Genomic DNA, 16,617 nt, shown 5'->3' on the forward strand with positions numbered 1-16,617 from the left:
GAAGGCAGCGCCGTCGGATAGCAACGATGGTGGTGCACGCGTGGCTGAGGCAGGTCGAAGCCTACGAAACGATGTTGTGTGGCAACGTTTTGCCGTTGGACGATTGTGTTGGTGTGAGTGTGACTGGTGAAGTTCAAGCCGCCAAAACGAATGAGTTGTACGGCAACGATGGAATGGATTCTATTTTTCGGAACGCTCGTATTTTGGAGCTGCACGTGACTAGGTTGTATATTACCCTGTTGAAGACCACATATAAAATGGAACATCAGCACCGAGAGTGTTGTAGCAGTTTTTGTACTATTTGTGTCTGTCAAACGCTTGCTATAAATGGCTGTTATCGAGTGTTGGGAGCCGCAATCAGCTACCACGCCCTGATTCATGACAATGCATAACGGATATGTATGGTACTGCTGTGTGGTGGTCGATGTGCTCTCGGTGTTCATTATTGCCGGTTTAAAACAAGCACTAACAAAACAACGAAGAATTGCGCTTTGCATACGTTTGGGAAAAGCAGGATTAATGCGAGCAGAGTTACGTCCGGACGCCGGTACAATCCATTGACCGGTGTGCACGCTTACACATACTTCCAATATGTAGCTGAACATCACGACCACATTCAAATGCAGAAGGCAACATCGTGGCCGCGGATCCCATCGTCCAACAAATCATAAACGTGCCTCTTCTACTGTGTGCCTAAGATTGTGAATTTTCGTTGAGTAGTTTTCAAAGGTCTAATCTCTCGGGGGCTTTTTACGGTCTTTTGTTGGGCCAGATTTGAGAAACGAACGATAAACTTTGCACTCTATTTTTCGCATTGAAACTAAAATGAACTGGTCTTGGGAGTAAAACTTGTCAAAGTCGAAAGTGTTGTAAAGTGGACATAATATCAACGAGAGTCGAAGTTCAGTTTACCTACCCCCAAGCCAGTCACAATGCTACATTGGACCACTTTTGGAGGGAACTGATTAAAACGGGGTAACTTTTCGCACCGACCTTGAGCATAATTATGCCGCCTAATGCATTTGAACGCGACAAACAGGATGCTGGAGAGAGGGTGCTTTCCATGTTTCCCAAACCTCGTACCAATATAACAAATGACAACAATAACAAATGATGTCACCATTTAGCCATCCAGCTGTCGTCTCCTCATTAACCTGTGAGAAGACTGTAAAACTCGGTCTGCCGCTGCACACTTCAAGTGATAATGTTTGGACACCACCCGGTCATGATCGCGTGTAGCCAGACGAACAGTAAACGATTAATATGGATATGTTTAGCCAAACCTCTGCACTCGAAACAATTGATTAAACATGTCATTGTTTCGTCTGGCTTTGTCAGTCCCAGCCGATTCGATGCATGATGATGGATTGTTATGTTGATGAATGTCGCTTCATCTAGGGATCTACAATGATTCTCAGCCATTGAAGGTCTTTTTAAATTATTTTACACCAAAGTTCGACCTAGTAGTTTTACACCCAAACCCCTGACCATTCGGACCATTCAAACTGACCATTCGGCGCCACCGTTTTTTGTACTCGCAGAGTGTCTTTGGATGGCTCCGTTTGGTCGACCTCGGGATGTGGTATCACTAGCACCAATGCAATCATGTACAGGTTCACTTCAATTTACACTTCCATTGCGCTTCGTCCCGCCGCTTGTTTTGCTTCTTCATTGCTGCGTGTACATTGTAACGTCGGCGGTGATGACATCATCATGCCATTCCGCACCGCGCACCCAGCTCGCTCGACGCGAATGCCATATTTGGTAGCAAAACGCGGACGGAAGAGGTATCTGAAACGAAGCGCCCGAGGCTTGTGCTGCTGCTGAGTCGGCAGCCCTGTTGCTGTGCCTGGTCTTTTTCCACTTTCACTGAACGCAGTTTTTGCGGATGTTGCATGGACGTGGTTGTGGCGTTTTCTGGTACACATTTAAACGATTTGTACGGGCAATAACCTACTTTCCCAATTCCTTTAATAACCTAGTTGCTATACCTATTTCGGGTTCGAAAACAATGAAACTGATGATGCAAAGTCTGTGACAAATTGAGCTACCGTTTCTTGTTACTCCAAGTTACTGTATTGCGGATCCTGTTTTCTAGTTATTTGTTATGCTCGATTTGTGCCAAAATTGTGAATAAAATGAATTAAAAACATTCCTCATTTTTTCCCTTTCGTTTGCAGGCTGAATCAGAAGTTGCCGCTCTGAACCGTCGTATTCAGCTTCTGGAGGAGGATCTCGAACGTTCGGAAGAACGTTTGGCTTCCGCCACGGCTAAACTGTCAGAGGCTTCGGCCGCCGCTGACGAGAGCGAACGGTAAGTGGTTGTGTTCTGTGCGGGTTCTCTGCACAGCTGCGGAGCTCCGGAACCGGCCAGAGTGAAAAGAAGCAAAGAATGAGACGAAACGCAATGGAGAAGGATAACGAAACCTGCACCCACCACCCGTAGAAAGTGCTAGGAATCCGAGGATAACGTCACGTTTTCTTCGGCAATTCAAAACAACCCTCTCAGTACAACATCCTTACATTCCTCGAAATTCGTTAAAAGTTATCCCCAACTGCTTGAGCCGCTGAAAGTTGTCCTTGATTACTACCAATAATGACCCCAATAATATGACGGAACGATGTTACTGACAAACAGTTCTCTACTACCATCACTCTTATCTTTCAACAACTGTCGACCTTCGTGATGGATTATGGCAGTATTTGCTTCTTCAAATCAAGCCACACGGTGTGATTTCCATGTAATATTTTATCAATGGTCACTTCTTTTGTATTGAGCTGAACTTTAAATTGTTTTCTTATACCTAAAATTGTAAAACTAATTGAAACTTTTAAATCGTATAATTTGCCCTGAAACCCGTCTTCGATCGTTTATTTTCGATCGTTAAATGTTAAAGATTTTATAGCATTTTTAGCCTTTTTAGTCATAATTTTTACAACAATAGAACAGTTTTGTTGATTGACTTTTTATCGATCCCAATCGAGGCATGCTACATAGAGTAAAGATTAGTGCTGGGGTTCATAGTTGGTAGTGGTTAATAAGCGCTCAATGCACATCAATCCATCTCCCGCTCGATCGAACCTTTCGATTTCCTACCAACATAACATAATACATCATTACCATTCCCTCTACGTTTACGTTCGCTGTTCCCTGCAGGATTCGAAAAGCGCTTGAAAATCGTACAAACATGGAGGACGATAGGGTAGCGATACTGGAGGCGCAACTAGCCCAAGCCAAGCTAATAGCAGAGGAAGCTGATAAAAAATATGAAGAGGTACACTAAAGCTCACTCATCGCTCTAAATGCAGCACGGACACCGACAATTGTCCCTTTTCTTATTACTAAAAATCCTTCAAATCCCATTAGGCTGCTACACTTTCGTTCGTTTTTTTGGATCTGATCTCATACGATCTTCAGCGCAACACTTTCTTATCAATTTTGGCAGTAGAACAGAGTTTGTGTGTTTGGTGGTCTCTCTTGAAGGACCGAGCGACTATATAATTGGGTCGACTTACAATTGCTGGCCGAGTTTTTAATGAAAAACATCTTGGTGATGAGCTTAGGGCAACTCAGTACAAAGATCTGTGAACCTCCATGAAGATAGTAGGTTGGTTTGAGCACGTTCGAAGGAATTCCCACCGATGTTCAACAAACCACGAAAGTGGTTGCGATGCTGCTTCTCCTCTCCCATCGCTGTCGCTAGTCTCTCGATTCATCATCGTTTGCACGTAGCCGATTTGTCCATCTTTTGCGTCCACTTGATCAAAATAGCTCGACGTTGTCCTTCTCCTACTTTAGTTTCGCAACATCTGTCGTATATTGTTCCACTGGTCCCGTGAGTTTGACTTGCTTTGGAAGTGAAGGTTGGGGCTCCGGCGAACAGCAGCGCAGCAGTACTTCCGTGTCACGAGCGTCACTTATATTGGTTCTTTTTTCTTTCTTTCTTTATCTTCCCGCCGTACCGGCACCACTTCGTATGGTGCGCTTTTTCCTCTACGTTGTGTCCGTGCCTACAACATTGCCCCAACGGGTGAAAATAATTTAAATAAAATACAATATAAACTGTAAATCGCATCCGAAAATAACGTTATCAAATATTTTACTCTGTAAACGGTACAAAACATTATTATGCAATAACTACTATTGTGATATGAAATGATGGTGATAATGAATCTTTAAACATAATGCAAAAAAAAACAAACAAACAATGGACTGTACGCCGATCCAACTGAACTTTAACTCCTATGTCACGACATGAAAAACAACGTGAAAAATGGCCATGGCCCATGTAACAAATAACGACCTTACGGTGGATCGACGTACACAACAATAACACAGCGCTCGCAAGGTTCTTGAGAACCGCGCCCTGGCAGATGAGGAGCGCATGGACGCCCTTGAGAACCAGCTGAAGGAAGCCAGATTCATGGCTGAGGAGGCTGACAAGAAATACGATGAGGTGCAAACGCTAGACATTACTTGACAAATAACCAAGCTTTTGGTGTGAACGTTGTGTTTGACCAAGAAAAACGAAGCTTTGAGCGAGCGAAGCTTGTGTGAGTGACACTGTGTGGGTGTGCTACTGAAGGATGGCAAGGGGCGACAAGGGGACACAACAGAGGGATGGGCCTTCGTCCTTCGTCATGGCCTTTCTGTCGTAAAGAATGATTGAGGTCTAGTGTTTACTGTATGAATGGCAGAAAGAATGTAGAGAGCGCCAAGTGTTCGAGTGTCACAAGCTCTCAGCTCAACGGTTCCGCTACTAACTCAATTCTACACAACAGTAAAACTGTGTTTTTAGCGTCGCTCTAAACATTTGTCAACTTTTTGTGTTCTGCTTTATGAAATAACTAATGAAATGCGAATCATCACTTTTTCCTCGGGAGTGTGCAGAAAAATTGTGTGGCACACGCAGTTTCGTGTGGTGTCTAGATATGTTCTGCTCACATGTATGGTGGACACGATCGGTTTTAATGCGCCCGTTCAGCAAGCTACACTTATTTGGATAATTCAGAAAATTCTATATTCTATCCGGCATAGCTCTTATCAGGTCCGTGGAAACGTTGGTTTGTACCAACTTGTCGTGTAGTTTAAAATAGGCCAATTTCTTGCCCATTTGCCCGGAAGAAATGTATTGTGTAAAATATATATGGCGATAAAATTACGTCTCCTAACGATTTGAACACGTTTGTTTGAATTTTGGCTATTAAATTGCAATTTTAATGTGGCTTACCTTGACATTACTCAGCGAGACTACTTTTCAATCAACAAACGGTTAGCGGCAACGAACCGGTCGATAATGGACCATTGCTATTTGCAAAACATTCGCCGTAGAAAATGATGCATCTAAATTGTTTTGGATTATGTGCTACGCGGCAAAATTTATTCCGATTCCGTTCCCGCTGCAGTTGCAGTTTGCAGTGATGTTTTAATTTTGTAGAAGCAAGTGATGATTCTTACAGCACACACATTTTGATACTAACAACGTCTTAGCCATTGTTGTATGTTGGTTCGATGTAAAGGAAAATGAATTTCGCTCGCACGTGGATTGCGGAAAAATGCTAGAAATATTTACCGTCGAATGGAGCGTAACAAAGTAAATTTGTTAGACATTGCGTGTAATTGTTAGAAACGGCGGTGCATACTTCGTGCCTTGATCTAGACGAGTAAAGTAAATGGTGCTTTGTTTTGTGAAGGAAAAAAATAAACGACGGTAAACTGACGGCGGCACAAATCTGGTTCAGTTAAACAATCAGATAGGATGCCCGTAATTTAAGGATATTACCGATTTTTTTAAATTATACTACGCCTTATAACACAATAACCGTTGCGCTTCTCGAGCGGTTTCGTTTAGAAAAAATCATCGCTTTTTTCTTTAAACATCTTTTAGCCCTTAATTTTCGGATACAAATTAAAAAACTCAGATCTAATCCGATTCGAATACACCACGCACCCCTTTTTGCAAGCTGACTTCCGTCCCACTCTTTGGAACATAAACGTATTAAACAGAGAAACATGCTCCAAGGTCCTAGAACGTCACATGTTAATAATAGTTAGGAAGCCGTACGAGAAAATGCTGTTGCGTTTGGGGGCGGTAATTAATGAAACTACATCTAGCAGCTGTTAAGCGTTTGTACTCCGAATGCATAAACATGGGAATATTGTTCAACACAAAGTGAGACTTATTACCTTGACGTGCGGGATGTGTAACCAAGGAATGCGTGATGAGCACCGACCATAAGGGAATCATATAAAAGTTATCATAAAAGTGAATCGCAACAAAAAATCAAAGTCAAACGGTTGCTTAATAAAGAAATTATCTATGGAGAATACCTGGAGTAATGCGCTATACATACAAGAAATATATATATCGTTTTACAAATCAACATGCATTTCTACGAATGAGTTTGATTGTTGTATTTTAGTTGCGTATCAATTATATAATTTATTGAATTTGATGAAATTAAATCTACTAATTTGTTGTGAAGCATTAGATTATATTTGTCTGGATTTGTCCCATGTTTCAACCTACGCTGTTTCCATTGTCCGAAATGTAATGTAGGGTCATGTAAAATGTGTCCATTGTTTTACGATTCTTTTTTTTATATTTTTGAATTTGTTTCAACATTTTCGACCATATTATTGATAATATGATAATTGGAGTAGAGCCCCTTTCGGTGGTTCCTAGGCAAAAAGCTTCTTCAAGTTACTTTTCGATGTTGTTTGCTTAGTTTTAGGAAGCTGGTTGTTATTTTTATGAACAGGACGGTCTTAGTCGAAGCTTAGTCAAATCGGTCACGATTCTTCAGCCCATGTGTATTGATTTTTTTACTCGCGTAGATGGTTCAAAATCACATTGATTTGGTTCGTGTATTCTGAGTGTTTTTCTTAATCACTTAACGAACTATGCCCTTCCATGAGTAAACGTAATAATAAGGAGACGTAATAATTGAGATTTTTGCAAAGTTAAACACTCGAAATGTTTTGATTTCGTTAAGTTTTACAAGGTTTTTGTTGATTTTAATTTTGTTTATCAAACAGCCAACCATTTAGGCAGCTTTTTGCGAATGGTTAAATCGATGGTTATTGAACTTTTAGCTATTTTATCAGACTCATACCGTTGTGTCTAGTTTTTTTCGTTTTAGTAAAACATATTTCAAATGAAAAAAAAAATTAGATAGATTTTACAGATTAGATTTTACTAGTCTTTTCAATGGGTGAATTTAATTTGATTGACATAAATTGTTCTTAGCGATCAATGTCTAAAAAAGTACAGATATTTTATATGACCGATAATAGTAAACATTTGCTAATTTTTAAGTGTTCTTGTGCTATTGGAACATGTCAGCGAATTTTGATTTTGAATATTTTGACTGAAGTAAAGTTGCTGAAGAAACTGCCATTGTCTCTTAACTTGAGATCCTTTCTGCATCAGGAAATCCCTTACCAAGCCTATCATCAAAATGCAACAATAAATTATAAGGACAATGGAATACTAGGAGCAATGGGACGCTGCGTTAAGCGTGTTATATTTAAGTTTGTAAATAAACACATCTATTTCGATGCGTAAACTATTTCTAGCATACATTCCATCGCACACCGGGTGTCTCCCGTAAGGGTTTCGCGTCATCCAAATAATTTCGTCCACCGACAATGCATGACTCGGCTAGGATGCCGCTTCCTAGTTTCTGGCAGGCCACCTGCGCGCGAGTGTGCGTTGGTGCTGCCAATTCTAACGCATTTCGCTTCTTTGCTAACATCCCTCCTTGGGCCCTTTGGCTGAGGCTCCCTTCGGAGCCGATGCGTCTCCCGTGAATCGCCCTTTTGATGACTCGGCGATGGCATGCGAATTTCGTTGTTTCGACTGTGTGTCTGTGTGTGTGCAGGAATAATCTTCGCAAGCAAGGTGTGTAGTACACTCGATACTAAGAATTTCTTTCTCTCCCATCGCCCGTGGCCACGTATCTCGGATCTCGAATTGCCCCATTGCTTCTCGAAACCCGTCTCAACCGCGCGTCCCCCGTCGCCTGTGTCTAGGTCGCTCGTAAATTGGCCATGGTCGAAGCTGATCTTGAGCGTGCTGAGGAGCGTGCCGAAGCCGGTGAAGCGTACGTACTGTCCCCGTTCTCTCTAGAGTGTCGACTTGGTTTTATATCTCTTTACTGTTGTATCCTTCCGCGTGCGTTTTTGTGTGTGTTTGTACTGTGTGTTGTTGTTGTGTGTGGTTGTTTAGAGTATGATTCCCACCTCCCTGCAGACCAGCAGCCAGCGAGCCAGAGGTGGGTTATGGTTTTTGGCTATGATCAGCAGTTTTGTTGCCGGTTTCCGATGCTGGACTTTCGCCGCTGCCCTTAATTTTCAACCCCTGCTTCCATCACCGCCACGAGACTCGGTTGCTGAGTAGCTCTTTCGATTGTCCGCCCCAACCGGACGTGGCCGAAAGCATGTGCAATTCGCGTTGTGCGGGTGCCCCTATTATGGGCCACTGCAGATCATTCACAGATTGCTTACGCGTGAAAAATGGAGCGGGCTATTAATTGAACAGTTTGAAATGAACCGTTTTGGAATTGGAAATGCAACTTTCACCCTGCCCCGTGTGCCGTTCAAACACCGAATTGGAGGCTCGGCCGCACGGTGTCTCCGAAGGCCTTAGGAACCTGCGTGACTCATCTAGAAGCTCGATGAGACACCTCCGGTTTGATCGTACCGCTTCGTTTACTAAATTCCGTGTGTTGTGTTCTGCTTAACCATTTGCGCGCTGTAACTTGATTCCTCAAAGAAAAACGGCAACCTGCTACGTGATGAGTGTGTTCTGAGTAAATAAAATCTAAACTAACGAACGAAAGCAGTGTAAGTGCCACGAACAGTTTTGTTTGAGAGCATTTACGGTGAATCCTCGACACCCCTCGTACCAATCCCTAATTCCTTCTCAGTTTAACAATTTTTCTCCCCACTAATTATTGTATGAATTTGATTTGTAATAAATGAAGTGCAGTTCGACCAATAATCCATACGCAAGTGTGCTGCACTCTACCCTGTAATGGGTTGTGGAGATGTTGGCCAAACGGAAGCGGGGCGAGAGACAAACGGCAGTCCGACGTAAGAAACTGTGTTCTTCTTCTTTGCGCTACTTGAAGATGTGCGCTCGCGCGTCCTAATGGCACTATTTCGAACGGCCGTGTCCGACATTTGTCTCTTCTTCCCGCCACGTTGGCCTTCCGCGCAGCGCATTCGCGTATCTGCACAGCCGAGCCGCTAACCGCGACGTGTGCGGTTTCGGACGGTTGAACTGCCGCCTATACGATACTGTACTAACCTTCGCCTTTTTCTCGTTTTACATTTACACTACTCGCTGCCGCTGTGACACAACACACTGCCTTGCGCGCCTGACTCGCCTGTGTTGTGATCCTCACCGCCATGGTTGCTGTCGATCGACAAATGGATGCTTGTTGGATGTCGTGTGCGAATTAACCCTAACATCTCTCCTATTTGACATTGCCAAAACTTTGTCACGCAAAATACCGAATGCGCCCCACAACCGACGACGATGGTGATGTTCGATCGATCTCGCCTAATTCCGTTACCACCATCCATTTGTTGATTGATCGTGCTCGGTTGTTTCGCGTGCTACGTGTGCTGTGTGCCTGCTATAATGCCTACGATAACCCTCGCTGCGACCGTCTCCGGTTCACCGACCACCCCGCCGGATACGGATTCGCTGGTGGCCGAACTCGAACAGGTGGCCAGAAAGCTGGTGCTCATGGAACAGGACCTGGAGCGTTCGGAGGAGAAGGTTGAAATGAACGAAAGGTTTGTAGTGGAATGGCCGGGTGGCGCAAGCCTCACAAACAGCTGGGACCCACCCGACTAGCAGCCTTTACCACACCGAGTGCGAAATCTCACATTTTGTGTGCCTGTGTTTTCCTAATCTCTTCTGTAATGTTTATGTTCCTTCTGTCACGCAATGTGTGTGTGGACTTTTCCGAATACTGATTTGATGTTTTTTTCCTCTTTTTTACCCATAAATTTCCTCCCAAAACATGCAGCAAGATCGTCGAGCTTGAGGAAGAACTGCGCGTTGTCGGTAACAACCTGAAGTCGCTGGAAGTCTCCGAAGAAAAGGTATGAGCATTCCAACAAACACGCCGCGTGCAGTAGGTATAGTGCCCAGGGGTCCTTTCCCTGAGCGGCCACCACTCCAGGACAGAAACAGTTGTTCACAGTCAACATTGTGAAGCAATGGTTTGATGATAAGTGCCTGTGTCGTGCAACAATTTTACTCCAGAACGAACGAATTTATTTGCCAATTTTACCAACTATTACGATGAAACCCCATTGAAGGTAAAATCGCTCATAAATTATTCCGTTGTGCTGTTGTTAATTAATTGTTGCGCTGGACTACATCACTTATCATCAAACACCAAGAGCACCCGATGAGACTTGAGTTTGCTATACCCATTCGCGACGAGGTACAATCCCTTTTCGGCCGTTTTTTTCCGACGTCCCACTGAGTCCTGTTTACGAATTAAACTTACATCAAACTCTTATTTTCTCATTACAAACAAATGCGTACGGTACTTGAATTGCGTTTTCCCTACGACCGGAAAACCGGCGTTTTGTGCTGCCGAATGAAACGATGTAATGTTTTATCCGCACTCTTGTGAATCGCTTGCGTAGGCTAACCAACGCGAGGAAGAGTACAAGAACCAGATCAAGACCCTCACCACCCGTCTAAAGGAGGTACAGCCGTTTGTTTCTAGAAATCTAGACAGTGGCCCCAGTCGCAGACTGTGGCTTCGTGTGGTTGTTGTTTCGTTAGTTTTGATGCTTGTGCTTTCCTGCAGTTTGTTATACAAAGCCTTGATTAACATCGTCGTCTTTCCAGCCAGTTTTACTTCATGGTGCCAACGTAGCACAAATGTGTCCCCACCAGAGACACCACCATTCTCTGTCTCTGTGGTACGGTTGTTGACGCGCCACCTATTAACTAATGTCCAGATTACCAAATGTTTTCCTAAAGATTTGTTTTCCTCATTTAGGTGATACCTTTTTAAGCCGTTAGCAACAACAACAGCAATAATGAAGTCATTTATTAATGGAAACTTTAATATTTTTTTATCTCCTGCATTATTGTGTCCAACCTGTGCCCAACTGCCTTTGATGTGTCATAAACCAATTCTCAATCCGGAATAATCCGATCTGGACTTCGCAACAACATCATGCGCCATCAACAACTAACACTTGTCGCAAATACGGTTTCATAACGTACAAAAATCGAACACAATCGATGAACGCGGTATCCGACGACTGGGCGGATCATTGGAACTCTCCGGCGCGACGTTCCCGATCTCTGGATGCCGCTGTGCCGTGTTGTGCCGTGTTGTTTTGGTGTGATTTTGCGTACTGACTGTGTGCTGCTGTAATTTTTTGGAATTTTGGGATCTCCGACTGCTCGTCGTCCACATCGATCGGTGCGTAATGTTTGTCGTCCAACGGGTTCAACGCATCGCTCCACGGCGTCTTCCCCCCTGCGTAGGCAACGCAACGAGAGGAATCGTACGGTGGCCAAGTTAGAGTATTGGATCAACGTCTCAAGGAGGTACACTAAACGATCAGCTCACACTACTTGTTGTAGAGACGAGATGTTTCGGCAAACATATTTTGTCCGATCAATTTTTCGCTAGCCTATTTCTAGTTCGTACGTAGGATACAAATGCAAGAATTTTTTTTATTTGAAAAGTAGTTTTCAGTTAATGTGGGCGTATGTGGTAGTTTAGCGACAAGAAAAACAACAACACTGCACTACTTTCACAGACCCCACAGAATTTTCACAGCGGGTGTACTTGTACTTTTTCCGTTTCCAAAGTGTCTCTGTCTCTCTTTGCTGTCTGTGTATCATTTTGTTTCGCCATGTCCTTTGTACAATTTAACGGCTTTCTCCATTGTTTGGTGCTGACTAGTTCGGATGAGTTCTGGTGTTCGCCTCTCGTAACCTTCGCTAAAGAAGTATGTTGCAAAAAGTCTTCCAAATAGAGTTTCAATCAAAATATAACTCTAACTTTTCTCGGGCGGTAGAGATTTGTCGAAAGGAACGCCAAAGGGCAGCAAACGAACACACATGTGCACACAGGCCTCTTCGGAGGTTCTATGTCTTTACGTGTCAGTACTTGGTTTGACTGAGAGAAAGTTTAAAAGCGCTGCAGTGGAGCCTGTCTGGTGATGATAGGGTGTGATAGTTTTTGTTTGTGGCCAAGATTTTACGAAAAAAACGTTACCTTTTGGTTGGGACTCTACTCGAAAGACTGTTTCGCTTTACACACGGAGCGTTTTTTCGCACGAATACCGCCCCATCCGGATGAAAGTTACGTTTAGGAATAGTGATACGTTTTGATGCTATCGCTAGAAGGGCCGTTTTTATGCTTTTGCTGCATTCCATGGAGGAGGAGCGTAACGATTTCGATTGGTTAAAGTGTCAATAGAAAGTACAAGCTAACTCCATCTCAAGCAAGAAGCAATTTTACTCTCAGCGCTGCTTGACTCACATGTGTGTCCGTATTGTCCGCGTCCTTCGTTCTTTATTCCGTTTCCCCCGAACCAAAAAATCACCCGTGTAATGTGTTACCTCGCGGTTGGCGATGGAGCACAGAAACACCATCTTGCATTTTCTACGGTACTGTTGAGTATTAACAGCTTAAGTTAGGCAGGGATTCTGACTCCGATCAACAACTTCGTAGCGACCAGTACTTATCTCACTCCGTCGTTAATCATTTTAATATTTCCGGAATTGATTTTTTCCTTTGATGTGGGACGCTTTGTCAAGCGAATGTGTAAGCAAAATCGACTGACGATTGGTGGTTTCTGTTTTGCATCGATATTCAGCGAAATTTCAATTTTATCATCCGATTCATAAATTTGCTTTTTTCTATAAAACCATAAAAAGGCTATGGCATCTCGCGATTCCGTTGAGGATAAGATCCATCAGCTCAATGATAAATTGACCAACGTAAGTTTCTGTTCTTTGTCGTACGCAAGGTGCTAGGTTTGCTTCTTTGGCCGCCACCCGGTGTCGGTGGTCCCTCTCTACCACTACGGAAATGGCTGTAGTAGTAAAGGGTGCCAACGGTTTTTGGTTACTCGTTAACCGGTTACGGTTCTCGCTATTAAAATCGATCGTAACTCTCCCATCCAATGCTGAGGCTAGTGTAATCTTTACAGTATGGGACGATTAACTTTAAGAAATACCTCTTTGGAAGATGTGCTACAAACGAAAAATCGTTCTCGAACTATCTTTCATTTATTTCACGCTACGATGGTGTCGTTAAAATGCGTTTACATTATTTACACCGATTAACTACATCAATAGTTGCAGGAAGCAAACGAGGGTTAAAATGATAATTTGTTAATTCCACGTGTAGACTTGAAGCTTAAGACTGGTGTTAAAGGTCGACATTAGAATATGTTATACGAGGATTCACAGGGCTTCGATTAGGTTCTACCCCTTAGTTTCTACGTAACGACAAATTAATGCGCACCGGTGAGGTAAGGGGGTGGCTTGTTAGTGTTATTTTTTGTGTTGTAGCGTTCTTCTTCCTATTGTTACCTTGCTACATAGCTAAATGTATTAACACAACGCTATACAGTCGCATAACTTTGGTTCAATATTGCGCTGACGAGTACTAAATACTAATTTTTAATCAGACAGAATAGAGAGTATACTAACTTTAAAACTATTGCATGCCCGTTTGATAAGCACTTTCCCCGCCAAACGTTAGGTCAAGTGTGATTCACTGAAACATACATTTTTAATCGCTAAAAATCGTTACATTTTATTCGGAATATATTTTCCCGATCGATCAAAGGCATCGTTAATCTGTTCCTTTGAGTCACACTTAACTTTTGGTTTCAACTATGAAATGCCTTTTAATTTGTACTTATAAGATTCTAATTCTTTCTTATTTGTCTGTTCATCTCTACAACACTTTTATTTCGTTGTCTGCTGCGCCACGATGCTCGAGTAGGCTGAAGCCCGTGCTGAATTCGCTGAACGTTCCGTTCAGAAGTTGCAGAAGGAAGTCGACAGACTCGAAGGTACGTGAACTGTGTTTCCAAATTCGATTGCTAATCCTCATCAACTATCACAAACAGTTCGCTAACGAAGTTGCTCCGTGAATGACCATACGAACATTATCAGTTCTCATTGACCACGGAGCAAGTGTGAAGCGTGTGTGACTATTTTGCGATTAACAGTCTGCGAGCCAGTAGACTCATACCTCTTTTGCTAGGCGTAGAATGTTAAACAACCATGTGCATTCATGGACTTTGAGAATAAGTAACGCAATATGAACCTAGTAACATTTACATGTTTTCGATGCCGATTAGAAAACACGAACAATTTGTTTTCAGTTTGCTAGTATTATTTTTAACATTTTGTTTATTTTTTATTTTCTTTTTTCATTTTATTAACCTGTTTGATTGCGATGTGTGCTCCTTCAATGCTGCTAATCGTTAATGCTCTATCTGATTGTTGTTGCTGAACTCGGATGCCGTGTGTTATTGTTGTTTCTGTGTAAAACTTAACCTATACCAAACACCGCTCGAAATAAACTGCCATCGTCGTTTCGTACACCAAAACCACATGCGCACAGATGAACTGACAGTCGAACGTGCCAAGAACAAAATGCTTCAAGAGGAAATGGAAGCTACCCTGCATGATATCCAGAATATGTAACCTATCGAGGAAGCAGCGCAATGCCAGAAGATATGTCGTCATTACGCGCTGAGCGTTCACTAGGCATAACGTGGAAGCGCAGGAAAAGAGTTGTAAACAGACATCGTTTGGCATTTCTTCGATGATGTACCATGCCGAATCCATCACAAAAAACCGCACGCACGAACTTTCACACATCCACATACTCGTTACGTTGTTGAAATTCACAGACATCATGCGATTGTGCACATTCGGAGGAAGAGCGTTGAGTAGAAGAGCGCGCAGATGCAAGTGGTTCGATTTGCATTACTTTAAGGGTACTAGCGGAAAGAGGAGCCCTTGTTTCATTTGTAGAGAATGAAAATCTTCTTTGAACAAAAGTGTAGAAGGCAGAGGCAGGCTACGTAGAGATTTTTTAAACTAAATCAAAATGATGCGCACACGGGCGATGAATGTAGAGCAGCAAAACTAATGCTGCCCGAAATATGAAGCATTTTAATTGGATCACTTTATTGTGAATTGTTTCTCCATTGTATAAATTTATTTAGCTTTCCCCGTTAGAAGCAGAGAGCGCATGCAAACGGTCGGTCCCAAATGGAGAATCGCTCGAGAAAAAAAACCGTGACGCCGCGAATAGAGTGTCGTTTGTCTCGCCTAGTCGTTTGGTTCAAGATTTAAACTGTCCAGAGTTCGGTGAGATGCGCGTGGTGTTATTAGAAAAAAGGAAACACATACTGCTACAGATTACCATTTTAGTACTATCGTCACAGAGTTTAAGAAGTGAACGGCAAAACCGGTTAAAATATCCGTCGAAGGCACCAAAAAAAGACAATATTGTTTTTGCAGAAGACGTCAGTTTCCATTCCAACCACATAAGGCCTATGATGTTTAAAATGTGGCCGCGAACCGTGTTCATTGCATTTCATACCGATTCGAGGAACATTCCATTGCCATGCTGAAAATAAAATCAATATATTTTTTACGCATTTTAAACCAACGAGGTTGTGCCTGCATTTATGCGGTATGTTGTTGTAACGGACGCAGTACCGTTTATTTTCCATTCAACTCAAGTTGCTACGCGGTCGGCCGGCTCAGTTCGCCCCAATTTCCCAACTATAGACAAAAACAACTTTTTTTTACATAAATACTTTTGCGTGTGTTTCTTGTCATTTGCATTCCAAGAGTTGTGTGTTAATGTGGAAATTATAAGAAGTATTTACCAGAAGTTATTGCAGTAGTAGTACGATGGATGTTTGTGAAAAGCAAGGAAAAACCAATCGCTCATGTTTATTCTGTCCCCACATTGTGTAGCGTTTATTTTAGCTTTTGCGAACTCTTTCCTATCTATTTCGGCCGAGCCAATGTCTTTCGGGCTGGAGCAACAAGGATCCACAGAACGTAGACCTTCGTATAGGCGAACCCCGTATTTAAATGTTGTGCACAAGTGTTGCACGCTGTTACGACGAACCCGCAGGTTGTTCCGTCGATAAAATATAGCATAGCCAGGTTTTACGATCGAGAAAGAAATATATTCAGGAACACTGTTTCCCCCTGTAACGGTAGAAGTGCGGAGCCGTTAGGGCGAAAGATGCGTAGCAAAACATTTTAAATTTTTAAAATTGTCGCGTTTAATGCATCCGTGAACCGATAGAGGAAGGACGCGTGCCCTCATGCCTTTCTTATACATTTGCTAGCTAAGAGTAAGGAGTAAGCTTTCGGAAAAGACAATCGAACGAATGCTTAGAAACGGAACCATGAACATTCAACACATTTACACGTCAATACACGTTACACACCGTTACACATGACCCCACGTGGAACGCAGCATAACGCAAAACGAAATGCCTCCTTTAATGTATTTGAGTGTTTATAATATATTATTTTATCGTAAACCGAGAGAGTCCGGTGTGTT

General features: G+C 42.7%; 1 protein-coding gene across 13 annotated transcripts in view; it reads left to right on the forward strand.

Annotated features, from left to right (window-relative positions):
* LOC131208314 (tropomyosin-2) overlaps positions 1-16,617 on the forward strand; it is a 34,558-nt gene that overhangs the window by 14,102 nt on the left and 3,839 nt on the right. For 4 of the 13 annotated variants that reach the window (XM_058201008.1, XM_058201005.1, XM_058201001.1 and 1 more), the window contains 6 exons: positions 2,181-2,314; positions 4,340-4,457; positions 8,036-8,106; positions 10,045-10,120; positions 10,676-10,738; positions 14,017-14,086. In XM_058201008.1, the coding sequence (XP_058056991.1) occupies positions 2,181-2,314; positions 4,340-4,457; positions 8,036-8,106; positions 10,045-10,120; positions 10,676-10,738; positions 14,017-14,086 (532 nt within the window). Of the gene's footprint in view, positions 1-2,180; positions 2,315-3,157; positions 3,276-4,339; positions 4,458-8,035; positions 8,107-9,737; positions 9,809-10,044; positions 10,121-10,675; positions 10,739-11,534; positions 11,598-14,016; positions 14,087-14,643; positions 16,604-16,617 lie in introns of those variants that run through there. The other 9 variants (XM_058201006.1, XM_058201002.1, XM_058201013.1 and 6 more) reach the window with 4 other exon arrangements.

The sequence above is a fragment of the Anopheles bellator genome, chromosome 2, assembly GCF_943735745.2.
Source record: "Anopheles bellator chromosome 2, idAnoBellAS_SP24_06.2, whole genome shotgun sequence".
In the NCBI taxonomy this organism is placed as follows: Eukaryota; Metazoa; Arthropoda; class Insecta; order Diptera; family Culicidae; genus Anopheles; species Anopheles bellator.